Source organism: Pristiophorus japonicus, chromosome 5 (assembly GCF_044704955.1).
Source record: "Pristiophorus japonicus isolate sPriJap1 chromosome 5, sPriJap1.hap1, whole genome shotgun sequence".
Lineage (NCBI taxonomy): Eukaryota > Metazoa > Chordata > Chondrichthyes > Pristiophoridae > Pristiophorus > Pristiophorus japonicus.
The window spans coordinates 276,443,694-276,461,484 of record NC_091981.1 but is presented as its reverse complement, the minus strand read 5'-3'; the positions used below and the strand labels follow the sequence as shown (position 1 = coordinate 276,461,484).

At 39.5% G+C, this 17,791-nt stretch overlaps 1 protein-coding gene across 1 annotated transcript in view; it reads right to left on the bottom strand.

Moving 5' to 3' along the window:
* Nucleotides 1-17,791, bottom strand: part of kmt2ca (lysine (K)-specific methyltransferase 2Ca) — a 420,190-nt gene that overhangs the window by 184,474 nt on the left and 217,925 nt on the right. The window contains exon 15 of the mRNA XM_070881651.1: nt 4,386-4,502. Within this exon, the coding sequence (XP_070737752.1) occupies nt 4,386-4,502 (117 nt within the window). The remainder of the gene's footprint in view (nt 1-4,385; nt 4,503-17,791) is intronic.

Genomic DNA, 17,791 nt, shown 5'->3' with positions numbered 1-17,791 from the left:
GAATATTAGGTCCTTCAGTGAAACACCTGCGAGCTCATCCCTTTTTGGCGTCGAAGCAAGTTATCCTCGATACGAGGGACTGCCTATAAATGATGATGATGCTCAACTTTTCCTAAGTGTCGCAAGCCACTAAAGAAATACAAGGAAAAATTCAGAGTCCAATGATTCAGGACTGAATCACAACCTGCAACTTTATTGACAGAAGCACTGGTGCATCACAAAAAAAGATATTGAGGTAATTAAGTACCAAAACAATGCATGCCTCAAGATCTCAGAATATTATAATGGTGTCGACAATAGGAGCACTGATTAATAATGACATTGAAAACAATCTTTGGACACCAGGAAAGGCCAACAAGGACCCTTTCAGAGCCAAGACTAGTACGGTGTCTACATTAGTTGCATTATCAAAGATATATGGGATGAATGTCCAAGATCTTGATAGCTGACAAAATCAATCCAATGTTCGATTTAATTGGGAGAGCGGTTTTCAGCAAAAAAGGGGCTTCCCACAGCTGGCTGTATCTCTGTGTTTGTTCTAGCTACTGTACCACTGGACAAGTAAAGTATCTTAGTTAGACATTCCTGTGATAGCAGACACTTGACTGGACATGGCGTTGGTCAATCGAACTTTAGTAGTAATCCAAGAGACGATCGATACTTCTGCATTGGAGAACTTTGAGACAGAAGATCCAGTACAAGAGATATCTCATTACTGAGCTCTTCGGACAAGAAATGAAGATGATTGTCAGGTTGTAAAATAGCCTGGTGCTTTCTCCTCCGCCACATGTAATGGTGCAGAATTAGTTCCGACTAATGCTCTTGTATTGGATTAGTCCGACAACTATTTGAAGTGCAGACCATCATAGTGCAGAGATCTGTTGAACGGACACCCTGATTTCAAGAATCACTTTCCAGTGCTTTAGTGCTTCTCAATATGCCTTTCCGAAGAGATGACGACAAGTTTAATGATAATAATTGATAAATACCTAACAATTTCTACAAGTGTTTATGACTAGATGTACAGAACTTGAAAAGGTGAGCAGGCAAATTTGAGAAGGATGTTACAACTTTTAAGCCAAGGTATTTTAAATCGGAACCAAACATACATTCCACTGTGTAGAGAAATATACCGTCACTAAAACTTCTTTTACTGGTTTGTAAAAAGAAAATCACTGAAAACAAGATTATGGTTATAAATTGAAATAACTCTGCTTACTGGTACAATAACAAGTACTGAGACAAGCGAAAAGTGCAAGACTGGTCAGAAGCGAATTCCCTTGAGATTAGCACGTTCTTGCTGGGGTCCACTGAATTTTGGGTATATTCTAGCGTAGGATGAAAATGAGAGAGAGAAAAAGAGAGCGAAAGAGAGAGAGAAAAAGAGAAAGGGAAAGAGAGCGAGAGAGAAAAAGAGAAAGGGAAAGAGAGCGAGAGAGAGAAAGAGAAAGAGAAAAAGAAAAAGAGAGACACGGCTCTGTTTTAAGCTAGAATCTGAAATTCTAAACATCAACTATGCAACAAAAAAACAGCATCACAAAATACAATACTGCCTAAGATTTACAGCAAAGACAGCATGAGTGTAGTTCTTTATTTTTAAATATCTCACAGTTTTAACTTAGCAAGAACAAATTAACTGAAGTCAGACAGTCAATTTAAATGAAGTTGGTCAGTGTGAAAATGCATTGACCGAAAGCAGTTAATCCTCTGGAATGGTTGTAACATTTTATGTCAATGACAACAGCAATCTTCCAGCTAAATCCCAGGAACATTTACTATAGAATCTACGCATTGGCTAGTAGAACACGGCGGTGAAGTTTCAGTTTTAAGCAAGAGAGCAGTTGACAAATGCTTCATAGATTTGGGGAGGGATAAGTAGAAATTTAAAAAAAACTGGGACAAAGTTTAAATAATTTACACGAGTAAAGTGGTTACTTTAAGAAAATAAACTACATATTTTAAATTGAGATGAAATAAAATGCAACACATTGAAGAGACACAGCTTACCATATTAATTAGAAATGATAATTTTCTAAGCACATTAAATTTATTGTTTGTATTTTTGTCATCTTCTGTTTGAACAATAAAGGCTGAATTCTAATTTTAATGTCTCAGTAGGTTTGGTCTTCCTCATCTTAGATAGTAGTTCAAGTTCACTGCTGCCATTTCACTGGGACGGCAAGGGCAAGAAATGTCTATCTTAGCACAGCAATTTTGATCTTCCTCACTACTGTATAAAAGATTCCCGTTATGCACTACTTTTTAGGTTTTTCTGGGGCAGACAGCATTGAGATTTTGAATGCAATACTGCAACACAATCTAAAACAACTGCATGTTAAACAGAATGGAGTGACATATTTGTATTATGAATTTGGACTTCTTTCAAAGAATCTGTAAAACTACACCCATCTCATTCATTCAACCTTCACATACAAATAATAGAACCAAAGTAGTACAGGAATTGACAGAGGGGTTCTACCGTGTTCAGGTCAACTTGGAGAAATGCAACACATTACAGCTAACATGGCAAGACTCCAATTCTTGGAGGAAGCATGTAAACTCTTCTAAGCAAGTGCCTTACAGAATGTTTTGAGAAAAACCCTACTATACATGCTGGCCCATGAAATGGCCACTTCATGAATACACAAGGCTTCGACCTCCTTTGGGGACTCTTGCTCTGATAGGCAAAACATGTTTTGTGATTTACACAGTTTTATTTCACTATGGAACAAATAGTTGTTAAGATCGGCTTAAACTTTCAGTATTCTACAAAGAAAGCAGAAAGCTTGCATCAACTAAACGCTGCTTCCTTTACAATGAAAGAAATAAGAGGTAGCACATAAAATGTTTGAACCATGATCTCAGACATCAGGCTTTTTTCTTTTTCTCTCTACCAGGAATATTGAGGTCAAATGTTCCTATCATTAACCTGGCTGAAAGGAGTGAACTCAGCAGAGAATCAGAGACCTTTATAGTCTATATGGCACTATATCATGTGATGCAGTATACTAAGCCACTGAACCTTAGGGTGAGGTTGAAGAAAGAGATGGAGAAGAATTTTGGGAAGGGCCCATGAAGCCTTCCCAGATTCTCTTCTCGTTGAAGGCTATTTCCATATCAGGGTGCTGTAGTGGCACTGAGTCACTGGGGGGGGGGGGGGGGGGGGGTGAAGTAAAGGGTTAATCATGCACCAGAAATACTTTTCACAACAGCTTCCTTTAGGAATGAGTGCGCAAGATGTCAGTGGGATGGGCTAAGCTGCTGCAGGCAATTCTTTCTGTTGTACACCAGTGCTAATCAGAATTGCAACTTATGCCAACCCTGCAGTGCTGTTGATTGTACCAAAAGTGCTGTGATTAACCACTTGCACACTGATTAAATGTGAAAAATATGAGTTAGCAGATAAAACTTCAGTCACTTGCTCAGAACTGGAAACCTGAAGTTTAGCAGATGCATGACTACTGGTGGATGAGGCTGAATTCCATACAACTTATCCGATCGGTTCATCTTTCTTGTAATGCTCCATGCTTAAACTCAATTCCCTATCTGAACTGGAGCTGGAATTCAAGGTAGAATTAGATGAATGTCGAACACGCTACCAAGAGAAGTAGTTAAGGCAAATAGCATAGATTCATTTAAGGGGAAACTAGATATGGACATGAGGGAAGAAAGGAACAGAAGGATATGCTGATAGGGTTAGATGAAGAGTGGTGGCAGGAGACTCGTGTGGAGCATAAACAAGTATAGACAAGTTGAGCTGAATGGCCTGTTTTGGTGCTGTAGACTCTATGCAACTCTTATGTACTGGATGAGGCAAATTGCATTGACCAAATAAAAGTAAGCTTCACCATGACTTTTCAAAAAGCAATCGACTTTCAAAAAATAATCTACAAAACCTGCCAGAACTGGATGCTATAAATTACACCGATGAAAAGTGAACAGTGAAAAATGACCTAATTCTAGGGTGTATAGCAGAGACAGCAGTGCTATCACTAACAGGTAAACAAGAACTGGCAGTATGGTTCAGGGAGAAACATTTGGAAATTCCACAACCCCAACAGGAAAGCTGCACTCGAAGGGGGCGTGGGTTGGGGGACAAAGCATCCAACCTGTGCTTCCTTATGTACACAATACAACTGAGGGGGCTTGGGAGGGCGTTGAGGAGTGGAAGGGAGTGAAGACATCATCTGTCCAAAGCAGCACAGATTTTTTTGAAGGAACGATCATTTTCTCCAACACAGGGCGGCAACAATTCATGTTATACGAGAAGGTTGAATGAATGAGGAACAAAAAAATCGTTCTATTCTCTTATCAGACACATTAGAAATATTCAAGCCAAATGAAAGCACAAAAGGAATAAAAAAATCTGAAATAATATGAATTACCACTTTGATGCTCCAAATGGTGCTCTGAGGTTGCTTTGTTTTTACCATACTCTCCCGAAATTCATAATTGTCTGTAGACCAGGAAGGGGAACTCATGGCATTTGTCGCCCACATGCCCTAGGATATGGTAGGTGAAAAAAGATGTAATTGGGGAAATCCCCAGCAAAATAAACTTAATTGCTAAACATGAGACTAATATGCAAAAAAAAAAGAAAGCTTAGGACAAAATTATTTTTTTTTGGAGGGCATGAAGTTGTAGATTAATAAAGTTTGCAAAATTAGACCATGCGTGAAAAAGGACATATGTGAGGCCGAGAAACTAAAATTGCTATCCCACAATCAATTTATTATTTGTTTCTGAAAATTCAATCTGCCACGGGGAAGAGGTGGGTGAAGGAAAAATTAGAACAGTTCTGTCCTAAACAGTCTCGTTCTCAGCATGAAAATGAGAACCTCTAACTTAAAGGAGCTGTATTTCTTAATTTGGTATTTCTTTGTGACTTAATTGCTTACAGTGCCAACCTATCACAAGCAACACCTTCAATAGAAATAAAAAAAATTGAGAAAAAATGCAAATACTGAAAATCTGAAATAAAACAGAAAAGGCTCGACGTACACAGGAGTTCAACAAGCTTTTGAAAAATGCATCAATGAAGGGTCTGTATCAGAAATATTAACCTCTTTTCTGATCTGCTGTGCATTTTCAGCTTTTTCTACTTCTTTCACCCCCACCGCCTAACTAAGATGTTTTTTTTTAAATTATAAAGATGGAAGATCTCCTGTTTCGCTGCCAAGAATGCTGCTTTGATCGTGGGCACAGCAAGCAGATGGTAGAGGCGTTCCATCCATCCACAACTGGACTCCGGCATTGCAGCCTGCAGTGATGATGAGTATGTTGGCTCACGATCACATCCACCACTCTACCCGACCAGGAAATAACACAGGTGATTGAGGATGCATTCCATAATTCATAAAATGACCCTCAGGGGAAATACAGATGCATGAAATTACATTTCTAAATAATAAGAAAAAGAAACACAGCTCCTTTAATTTTGAGGTTATCATATGCATCAAGGCAAAATTAATAAAAAAATTAAAATAAGCTGTGAGAACAACTAGTTCTATGGAAGAGCACAATTGTTCACAACTGGCAAACACCAACATCTGTAGTAAAATTTCAAAGATTTTAAATAATCACTATAAATAAGTATATCTTCCAAAGAACTATTTCCTGAACTGTCGAAAAGCATCGTAAATTTCATACCAAAGTAAATCTTATGAAGCAAATGAACAACGCTATTGATGGCAAATGTAACTGTGCAAAAGGATGAAATAATTACTCAAATTCAATATGAAGTCATAAAATGAAACCCGTTAGACATTCCCAGCAATGCTAGTGCCTGAACTGATCACAGAATGCCTTTGGCCAATTGCACGGGAGGGAGAAGCAAGCAGTTTAATTTCTGAAAAAAATACTCCAGGCAAAAATGACTAAAAGTAGTGTCCTTATGATGAAAAGGGACCTTCAAAAAGGCAGACCGATGAATGTCCTGTCCACATACCTTCTCATGTAACGGACAGGAAGGCCTTGACAAACGCACGGTGGCTACAGCCTAAATAATATGTCGTAAACATCCAAGTGCTGTGATCTTATTTAAAGTTAAAGATATAAAAACTAATCAGTTGCTACTGTGCCACAAATGGTGTTTTTAATCAAAGGAAGTATCCATGTGTAACCAAACTCAGTTGAAGCTTCCATCTTCCAGTACCTCTCAAGGCATCTCCTAACTTGAAATGTATTGCTAACTCGAATAATTATTTCGATAGCTTGAATAAATGCTTAGAATGATTTTTAAAAACCTACAATAAAATTCAAATAAATAGTAAACTGTGTTCCACACGTTTCACCTGAAAATAATGTACTGTATTAAAGTTGTTTAGGTTAACTGTGAATTTTGAACACCAACATTGAGTATAAACTGAATCACCAATCCGAGTGGCAGCATAACCAGTACACCTCACCCTTTGGGGCATGAATGATATCTTCCCATCTCAGTGATTTATTTTCTCTCTTAAGCAATCCCCGTCCCATCCAATAGATTGCTACGGTAGTCACTGATGAAATCACAATTGAGGGTCAATTGATATGAATTGTGGTGCCCAGAAAGCTGTTAGTTCACATGCGTGTAAATCTAAGCATTCACTGCAAATGTGTGAAAAAACTATTCAGCAGCACATGGCATTTTGCAAGTCATTTCGAACTATGCTACAGTTTGCACTGCGTGCTGGTGGTGCATAAACATCTCATCCATGACACAATCTCTATTTTTTATGGGAGTTGCTGATATTCTTTCATTTGTATGAATGATTATAACCCGATCGTATTGTTGCTGGTCAGGAGGTATGACCTTTCACACTCTCATCACATCAGGTGTAACGCTCCCCAACTTACTGTTGAAATCTACCACACATGGGTAGGGGGTGGATAACAAACAAACAGGACATAACTACCAGCCATAATACTAGTGACCTCAGAAGGAGTGTGGTTTTTTTTGTGATATTAAAGACACAAAATGCTCAAGTAGGTCAGCACTGTTTTCCCCCTGCCAGCATAAGGTCAAGTTTGGAGTCCACAGTGCAGGCCACTTAAACTACCTGTTGCAGTGTAGTCCATTCCATTAGGTATTAGATGACACAGAGGCACCATCACATCAGCTCATCATGAAGAATGTTTGACATAAATCACAGAAGTTCAACAGATGGACTGCCCGATCTTCCTGCCTAGAGAATCATCCGCTGTGGTTGAAAGAAGGCACACTTGCCAGCTTCTCATTCCAACTAGGATGAGCAATTAAATGTAGCCATGCCAGTGTCACCCACAACTTGAGAACAATTTTTTAAATAAGTATACCAGAAGTAGTGGTGAAGGGTACAAAAGAGTGTTCAAAGCTAAATGACAAAGGCAATCACACTTTATTTTGATGAACAATCCATTAAATTTATAGGTGCTTTTTGTGGCATGAAATCAGTAAAACTAATATCGCGGAGGTGTGAAGACAGACAGGATGATGTCTGATAGTGAACAGAATTTCAGGAAATTCATGAACACCACAGAATTTTCAGAAAAAGATAAAGGAAGTGGAATGTACTAAAAGTGTCCAAAGTACGTCAAAGTCCCAGAAAATACTGAGCAGTTCACAATTTTAAAGGCTCCATCAAGTAAATGTAAAGTAATCTCAACTTTTATACAAGTAGTGTGAAAACACCCATCAATAAGGTCTACTTTAATCAATTTGAAAATTCACTGGCTCACATGAAAGGTTCCTAATCATCAACTGCACTTAAACTGCATAAACTATTGTCTGCTTCCTTGACATCTGTGGCAATCCCAGCCACATGAAATACGAAAACGACGGAAAGGAAAAGACCAACTGGTCCATCGAGCGTGACCCACAATGATCTTGTCTCCATAGATTAAGCAATCTTCAACCAACTCTGCTGCATCATTCCTTTAGCGATGGCAAACAGTAAAAATGGACACTAACTCCTTAAACGATGGAGAACTAGTATCAAACAACGAACAGAGTTCACACTGTGCTATCAAGCATTAGAACTCATTTTGCTGTTGCCAGACCCTGTGCAGAGCCTTCTCTGACGTACACTGCACAAGGAGTGGGAGCAACATAGATGTGGGGACATATGGACCACATGAAATGGACAGTGAGCTTTGAGAAACCCAGAGTTATCCCAAAGCCTGAAGGACATGCATATATATACTGCTCAATAAGGCGACTGTCATCATTCATGCAAGTCTGCAGACTGGACATCCAGATAAGTACGCACATGGACACACACCATAATTTAGGTTGGGCACAGCTGGCAGAGGAGATTGACTCAAAAATCATCTACTCAATATTTAACGCAAGAATTGCAACCCTTTTCCATGTTGCTATGTACAGCTTTTTGAGTTCTGCAAGAAGGCTTTCTGCGGAGATTCTTAAGCCAGCTTCCGGTTCTCCTGTGGCTGAGACGGCCCCCAACCCAGAGTACGACTCTGTGGGCTTCATCCCAGTGCTAGGTACTTCCAAAGATCGACAGCAAGCACTGTGTTAGTCTGCAACAGAACAAAGTTTATGAAATGTTGGCGTACATTTACATAAAAATCATGCTAAAAATGATTTGATATTTCACTGTTCTGGCTATTGTTGCGATAATTAACAAAATTACTCGACATACATACACTTTACTTGTAAAATGTTATCCATTCCCGACCAGTCAGGTTGCACTGAAAATAGCTGTAATAAATATATATTAGAAAAGTGACTATTTAATTTACCTTTTTATTACTTTCAAAGTTCTCAAAGTAAACATCTTCAGTGACATCTTCTTCCCCCTTCTTTTAAGTCCCAGTTCATATATAGATGAGAAGGCTGCAGCATGGAGTTTATTTATTCTTCAGAGTGCTACGTTGTCTGGAACATGCAGATACACGTGGTGCTCTTTTACCATATGGATTCTGATGTCACTAACATTCATATAGAGGCTCAATTTGAGCCAGTTGCAGTGGAATTATTTATTTCGTTATTGTTGCCCTTGTATCCATGTCCAATGTGTTCATTAACAATAAAGCCCCAGCATAATTCAATGCAAAGAGGGTGAAATTCATCAGTATTGGTTCAGTGCCTCCAAATGTATCAGAATAGTATGCACACTGACGCCAAATAGTCACATTCTGATGAGTTCCATTCTCCTTACTTTGGTCTACTAGCATAGATAAAGGCCTAGTTCCTATGCAATTTAATCCCAGTAACGTATAGCATTTAACTATTCACCATCTGAAGAATGATGTTTTCGCCGATTAGTGCAAAACATTTACTGCCAATCTAAAATTGTGTTGGAATTTGCAAACTTGCATCAATAGTGTCCAATGTAGCCTTAATGTTGGTTATCATATTCTATATACTCAGAAGTGGTTATATTACTGGACTAGTAACCCAGAGGCCTGGACTAAAAATCCATAGGGTAAGATCAACTCCCACCATGACAGTTTGAGAATTTGAATTCAGTTTAAAAAATCTTGAAATTAAATGTTGGTATCAGTAAAAGTGATCTATTGGACTGTTGTTAAAGCGCAACTGATTCACTAATGTCTTTCAGAGAAGGAAACCTAAGGAAATCTATCCTTACCCGGCCTTGCCTGTAAGTGACTCCAGTCTCAACAACGTAGATGCCTTAATTGCCCTCTGAAGTGGCCTCGCCATCCCTCAGTTGTATCAAACTGCTATAACAGATAGAAGGCCAACCACTTCTCATGGCAACAAATGCCAGATCTGCTGGTCACACCGACATCCAGAGAATGAATTTAACCCATACTGGTAAAATAGCATTGAATACTACTGACAATTCCTCTCTTCACCCCCAAATAAGCACGGAATACAAAGCTGCTTGATTTTTGGGACAGATTGTCATTATTTATTTTGCGTACTAGCAGAACTCTTGCAAGTTGAAGGTTATAACAATAAAGTGTTACAGGGTGCAAGTGTGACACAAGACAATATATACTACATGCAAGGCAGTGGGGAAACTGGTCCACTTCAAGTGCTTCACCTTAACGAATTCAGACATCAAATAAATAATAAATTCAACAAAAAATGTAGCACTAAACCAAGGATAAGGGTGTGATGCAAAGGCTGGAAGGAGACTTACTGACATGGTGTCGAAGTACTATGTGACAGCTAAATCAGGAATGGGATTGATACTCCCCATGGAAATGGGATTCACAGTCCAACCCTCCTGACGTCCAGATTGCCCAAATGCAAGAGGAACATATTCGGGGAGGAGCACAAAAAGGGAATGGAATTTCAAAGTCCATGTATTAAAAAACAGAGATTTACAAACCTGGTAAGTACCAGTGCTAGCACTCGCCTGAGTCAGAAGGCCGTGGATTAAATCCCCACTACTCCAAAGGCTTGAGCATATAATCCAGGGTGACACTTTGGTGCAGTAAGAGGGAGTGTCGCACTGTCACATGTGTCATCTTTCACATGTCCTCTCAAGTGGATATAAAAGATTCCATGTTACTATTCAAAGAAGAGCAGGGCGATTCTCCCTCAACCAACATCATTAAAACAGGTTATCTGGCCATTTATCTCATTGCTGTTTGTAGGACCTTGCTGTGTACACATTGTCTGTTGCATTTTCCCGCACTACAATGGTGACAACACTTCAATAGTAGTTTATTTGCTTTCAAGCGCTTTGGGATATCCTAAAAGGAACTATATAAATGTGTTCTTTCCTTTCCTCTATTAGTGAACCAGTTGGCTTTTTACAACAATCTGGTAACTTTCCAGTCATTTTCTGGTGCCAAGCCACAAGTTACCAGATTTATTGAATTCAACTTCACAATTTGAACTCACAACCTCTAGGTTGCTAGCCCAGTAACTTGAACCCTGGGCTACCATATCTGTTGTGTGCAGCGTACATCATGCAAGAGGTGATGACAATGCTTTTGCTATCTCAGTATACAATTGTTATCTGAAGTAGACTTCTCACAGTGCATCATTTATAACAAACTTGAAATTGCAACTCCAAACACGACAATTTGCTGCTGAAAAGGAATTCAAGAAATTATTGCAAATGGTCACTGTGCACAACATTAAACTGTAATTTGGCTATTGACATGATTAGCTGGTAAATTAATTACTAGTTCAAAGAAAGCAAGTGCTCAGGTTCAAAAAATGTTGTTCAAATTGTAGAGAGAAAATTTCTCGACTATGAAAAAAGATGTTCCACGATAAAAAAACTGAGACCCCGTCTGCTCTCTCAGGTGGACGTAAAAGATCCCATGGCACTATTTCGAAGAAGAGCAGGGAAGTTATCCCGGTGCCCTGGCCAATACTTATCCCTCAATCAACATAACAAAAAACCCAGATTATCTAGTCATTATCACAATGCTGTTTATGGGAGCTTGCTGTGCGCAAATTGGCTGCCGCATTTCCCACATGACAACAGTGACCACTCTCCAAAAGTACTTCATTGGCTGTAAAGTGCTTTGAGACGCCCTGTGGTTTTCTTCTACTGTGCTGGGTCAACTGAAAGTTACAACAAAGCAAGATTCCCACGCAGCCTGGGACTGGCTTTTCAAATGTGAAATTTCACGCGTAACTTTGAATGGGCCTTGCAGCCCCTCCCCCACCAAAAAAAAACAATTAGGGAGAACATTGCAGCAGAGCGAAGCAGATACGCACCAATGCCTCCATTGGGTCAGTTATTTTACTGTTTGGATCCAGCACTGTAACAGTTTGGTTTTTTCATGTACCGCTATTGGAGCTAATAATCTGATGTATACTTTGATGATGCACCTGGCTGGAATAACCAAGAAGTATCAGATTTTCCCCTCGAGAGAGAGAGAGAGAGAGAGAGAGGAAAGATTATTTTTTGGGAAAATGGGTTGTACACCACCAATCTGAGACATTCAATGTCATTACCATTGCCGAGTCCTCACCATCAACACAAGGCACAAGTGGGTAATTAGAGATGGGCATTAAATGCTGGCCTTACCAGCGACACCCACATCGTGTGAATGAATAAAGAAAACCTGCATCAGAATTGTCACTTGAATGGTGTTATTGCTGGAAATTAACATGCTTAGGTCTCAAAAGACTTCAGCAGTATTTTTCAACCATATCTCAAAAATAATGTTTTCGCAGAGTAAAGAACTATGATAGTTTGAAGTTTCTTTTGCGAAATGATTCCGATAATACAGAAATCTTCAAACCTCAAATAATAAACCGGGCAGCCGAGAGTCTGCTTTTAAGAATTCTACATCATTCTGCATCTTATGATGTGTATTAGTTGCTTGTGTTATGAAAGTTCACCGTGAATTTATTAACAGCAAAGCAAATGCTAGAACTGAAACTATGATTTCATACCTTCCCCTTGCCAGTACTCTGTCTAGCATTGGAGTTAGAAATAATGCAATTCTTGGGATACCAAAAATGTCAAATTCCACCTTATTTTTCTTCTTTGGTAATTACACATAGATAATTGGTAAATAAACACTTGAAATATATTATGCCTGAAATTCTGGCCTCGCCGGGTCCGTACGGAATACATATGGACCCAGCGAGGCCCCGCAAAAGCCGGTTTTTGGCACGCAATACAATCTGTCAAGTTCTGGCTTGTCAGATCCAACACATCTTCGGGAGAAGGACAGCTTTACTTTTGGAGTGTAGTCACTGTTGTAATGTAGGAAACACGGCAGCCAATTTGCACACAGCAAGCTCCCACAAACAGCAATGTGATGATGAGCAGATAAGCTGTTTTTATATTATGTTGATTGAGAGATAAGTATTGGTCAGGACAGCAGGGATAACTCTGCTGCTGCTCTTCAAAATAGTGCTCTGGGATCTTCAGCCAAGATTTATGCGCTCAAGTTCCTGGAGTGGGACTTGAACCAACAACCTTCTGACTCACAGGCGAGTGTGCTATCCACTGAGCCACTGCTGACACACAAGTAGTTGAGGAAAGCTTTCAACTAACCCATTTTCAGTGGTCAAGTAAGGTTTTTGGTGAGTTGATGAGAAAAGAGAGGAATGCTATAAACAATCCCAGGCACAAACATCTGCAAAGAAAGCTATGTGAGTTTTTCAAAAGTGATAAGGGCACACATATGATGATGTACCTTTGAAAAGGCACTAGTACAATTTTTTCATTATTTTAACATTGGCACAAAGTCAAATTTAGCAGTGTTTGGACAAAGAAAAAAATAATTTAATTGAGCTTTCCAATGCTTTATCTAACCAAACCTTATGCCAATTCTGTTCATGCAGCTCATTTCAAAAGTGGTCAAGGGCTACCACGGTGCCACAACACAACTGACAATCACGGCTGAATTACAGATACATAAGTAGCACATATTTTGTTTTATGGTGACACGAAACCATTGTGGAAACTCAAGTCCATCATTCATCCCCCAACAATGGATTATCTATAGGCATGTGACTAAAAGTCTAGTTAAGCACATCCAAAGTATAAAAGTGTTGCACTTCAAGGCACCTGTAGGAAAAAACATCACAAATACGACAAAATAAACATGATGCTTGAAAACTCATTTCATTTAGTTAGATCTATTAGAGCAGAAAACTGGGCGATCAAATCGTTAAGATTTTTGTTAAAAATTACCAAAATCAATTGGTATGTAACATCTACCAATCAAATTATAAATAATTTTGTGGAGCGGATTTCAGCCTCAATTTTCAATTGTTCACCAACCTAAACAATAAACGGTAACATTTATAACACAAGAACCCCAATAACTATAAAAACAAAATTCTTACTCATGTCGTTGTTTGTCCTGTGCTATAAATCCCAGGAACACATCATTTCAGAGAGGTCTATTTCTGGGCAGGGAGCTCAAGGTTCAATTTAGTCCACTTCGCCATGACATCGAAATTGTGCTTCTGGCTAGAGCCTGTGCTCTGGTTCAGAATCTGGCTGTTTCCAGACAGTACTCAGATCTTGTCATATGTGCTAGACTGCTCTCAGTCCCAAACGCTCAGTGCTTCCAGAACCTACCTGGATGCAAGAGCTCCTACTCAGTGTTTCTCCAGTCCCCTACCACCCAGTCCCCATTGACTTTACCTACACTCGGTATTGCTACGTGCTAGTCCACCCCATTACTCCTTTCCCACTTTCTCTACAGGTCATGCACACCAGCTGCTACCATACCTAAAAGCTCCACTTGCCTGAATGACAACCGACTCCAATAACTCCTTCACCTCCCCACCGCCGACATTCCCAGACATCCAATCTTCTTAGTCTTCAACCTTTCACTGGAGAACTCCCACACAACAGCCTCTACCCCATCCACCCCCCAAGCATTTGATACCCCAGCATCCTCATGAGTGCTGCCTGATGCCAATCACACTCAAAATCCTCCAAGGTCCAAGATAAACAATTCCACCAAATATATAGGAGAGCCACACAGAGACGTCCAAGAGATGAATGAGGGGATGAAAGGCATGCAAGAGGATGGAGCTAGAATTATACACCACAATGAGGAAAGATTGAAAGGGGGCAAGACGAGCTGTCATGATGAGTCAGAGGTTATACTGTCGCAAAGAGGGTGCTGGAGTGTGGAAATGTGGAAAGGGGTGCACATTTCCACTGAAAGACATTTTAACAGGCCTCTGTGCTTGCAGCTTACACGCTTTTTAATCAATTGTTCATGAACTAAAGATATATTTTCTGTATCCATTGAAGGTCGATCAATGAATAAGTACCATAGCTATCCAAGTCTCTGCATGCAATATGGTGGGTACGGTTCTTTACTGACCACCTGATTAGGGAGTGTCTTTTTATAGCAAGAGTCACAAAATATATAACATTTTAGTTTAATATTTTCTTATTACTCTAACAGCATTTAGTGTATTTAAGCAGAATCTTTTGTTTAAACATTTTAATTTCAGAAATTGTATTTAAAAGGCCCCTTCAACTGCAATAATGGTATAGTCCTTCCGGAATCTGCATGGTTTATAAGTGAAGAATCATTTTTGAATTCTCGGTATTTCCCTGAATAATCCGTCTGTTCTTTCAGGATACTCTCCAGTACTTGCCCTACAATAGATAGGAGCACCGTGTAGTTCCCGAGGTTGTTGATTTGCACCTTTTTTGGTATTAGAGTGCCTTTTCACAAGAACACACCCAATTACATAAGCTACTTCCTTCAATCCCTAACCTTGGATGCAATCCAGCTGGATCCAGGACCTTGGCTTTTTTCCCCTGTCCATTCCCCTTTAATATATTTACTTCTTAGAACTGCATCTTGACCTAGAAATTCAATCCAGAGGATATCTGAAGTTTCTTTCTTGAGCATAAACACAAGGAATTCATTTAGAATACTTGTTATTCCTTGATCATAGAATCTTAACAGCACAGCAGGGGACTATTCGGCCCATCGTGCCTTTCCACTTCCCAGATTAGACTGTTGCCTGTTTAAGCCCTTCAGAACCTGACCCCAGCCAAGATTCCTGACTTCCTTATCAGCAGCAGCATCTGTATTTATTGCTTTCTTTAAAGTGTGAAGTGCGCTGTTACTGTCTTTGTAAGGTTCTACACCAATAAGCTATCCACACAGATGTGAGGAGTTAAAACATTTGCAGCAGGATTCTAAACAAACACACGTGTATGCAATTAGCCTCAGCTTGTCCATGTGAAAAGTTTTCAAAATTTTATTTTCCTCAGAAGTATTCTCATAGCAGAAAAAATTACATATTTCAGAAAACTGATTACATGTATCTATCTGGCTTTCCAGCACAGATTTATGCTGTTTGTTCTGAAATTTAAAAAACGAGTAGTTTAAATGAAGATTACCTAAATTTAATGGTTTTAAAAATCATTTCGAAATATAAAGTAACATAGGAGCCTTCCCACGAAATGAGGAGCTATAGTTTACACTTACAAAATTCGAGAATACCACTGACATATGCTGGGACATTCTACAAGCTGCATGTGCTCGGACTACTGAGACACAATTCTATAGATAAATTAACATGAAATATGTAATTTACTGCTACAACTACCTAGGCTTTCTCCAAAGTGGTGCGAGGGAAACATAGAAACATAGAAAATAGGTGCAGGAATAGATCATTCGGCCCTTCGAGCCTGCACCACCATTCAATAAGATCATGGCTGATCATTCACCTCAGTACCCCTTTCCTCCTTTCTCTCCATACACCTTGATCCCTTTAGCCGTAAGGGCCATATCTAACTCCCTCTTGAATATATCCAATGAACTGGCCTCAACAACTCTCTGCGGTAGGGAATTCCACAGGTCAACAACTCTGAGTGAAGAAGTTTCTCCTCATCTCAGTCCTAAACGGCTTACCCCTTATCTTTAGATTATGTCCCCTGGTTCTGGACTTCCCCAACATCAGGAACATTCTTCCTGTATCTAACCTGTCCATTCCTGTCAGAATTTTATATGTTTCTATGAGATCCCCCCTCAACCCTCTAAACTCCAGTGAATACAGGCCCAGTCGATCCAGTCTCTCCTCAGATGTCAGTCCTGCCATTCCAGGAATCAGTCTGGTGAACCTTCACTGCACTCCCTCAATAGCAAGAACGTCCTTCCTCAGATTAGGAGACCAAAATTGAACACAATATTCCAGGTGAGGCCTCACTAGGCCCTGTACAACTGCAGTAAGACCTCCCTGCTCCTATACTCAAATCCCCTAGCTATGAAGACCAACATACCATTTGCCTTCTTCACCACCTGCTGTACCTGCATACCAACTTTCAATGACTGATGCACCATGACAGCCAGGTCTCGTTGCACCTCCCCTTTTCCTAATCTGCCGCCATTCAGATAATATTCTGCCTTCGTGTTTTTGCCCCCAAAGTGGATAACCTCACATTTATCCACATTATACTGCATTTGCCCACTCACCTAACCTGTCCAAGTCACCCTGCAGCCTCTTAGCGTCCTCCTCACAGCTCACACCGCCACCCAGCTTAGTGTCATCTGCAAACTTGGAGATATTACACTCAATTCCTTCATCTAAATCATTAATGTATATTGTAAATAGCTGGAGACAGAGAAACCTTCATCTACCTCCAACATGAATTAAGGTTTTGTGGAAGATATCACAGTCCTAAACATTTTTTTTTTTTTTTTAAAGTCACTGAAGCTCAACCATCTGAAATTCCTCAAGATATAGTAATTGCTCCTAGTCTCCTGCAGCCATTGCACTTTCCATGAAGAATACTAGAGTGAGAAGGCATATTGCAACAATCTCCAGTGAAGAAAATACTTATGCAACCCATATGGTCAAGTCTGTGAACAAATTCCACTTTGGCCACATTCCATTTTTATAAAATCTGGCAAACCTAATCCAGGAGAAGCCCAAATATAAAATGCAAGTCAAAAGTGAGATTTAAACTCAAATTTCCCCAAGTTGCACCTACTCTTATTTGTCCTTTTAAATTTTGTCTGATTACTTCAAACTCAATTTTAATCCTCAGTTGCCTATTCCCTTCGGTTTACTAATTAGGAACAATAAATCCCCTCTTGACAAAAGTTGGTGTGCGGGATGCACCCTAAAGGCACTGCACTTGCCCACTTCTGAGTTGCAAGCTCCATCATCAGTTTAACAAAATATATTTCTAATAGACAAAAGAATCCATAATATATTACCCTACCTCCCCTGCTGAACAAGTTATCAAAATAGGAATGGGGGAAAAAGTTAGGCCAGAAAAATCTCAGCATATGAGAGACACCACTATGTTCTAAAAACTGTTGAGGGGTTAGTATATTAGCAGCACGTGCTAGCATTATTTGGAAAACTAAATTGGCATTAATTTGACGATTTCAAGATAAATCACAAGGACCAAAAACTTGCCATAAC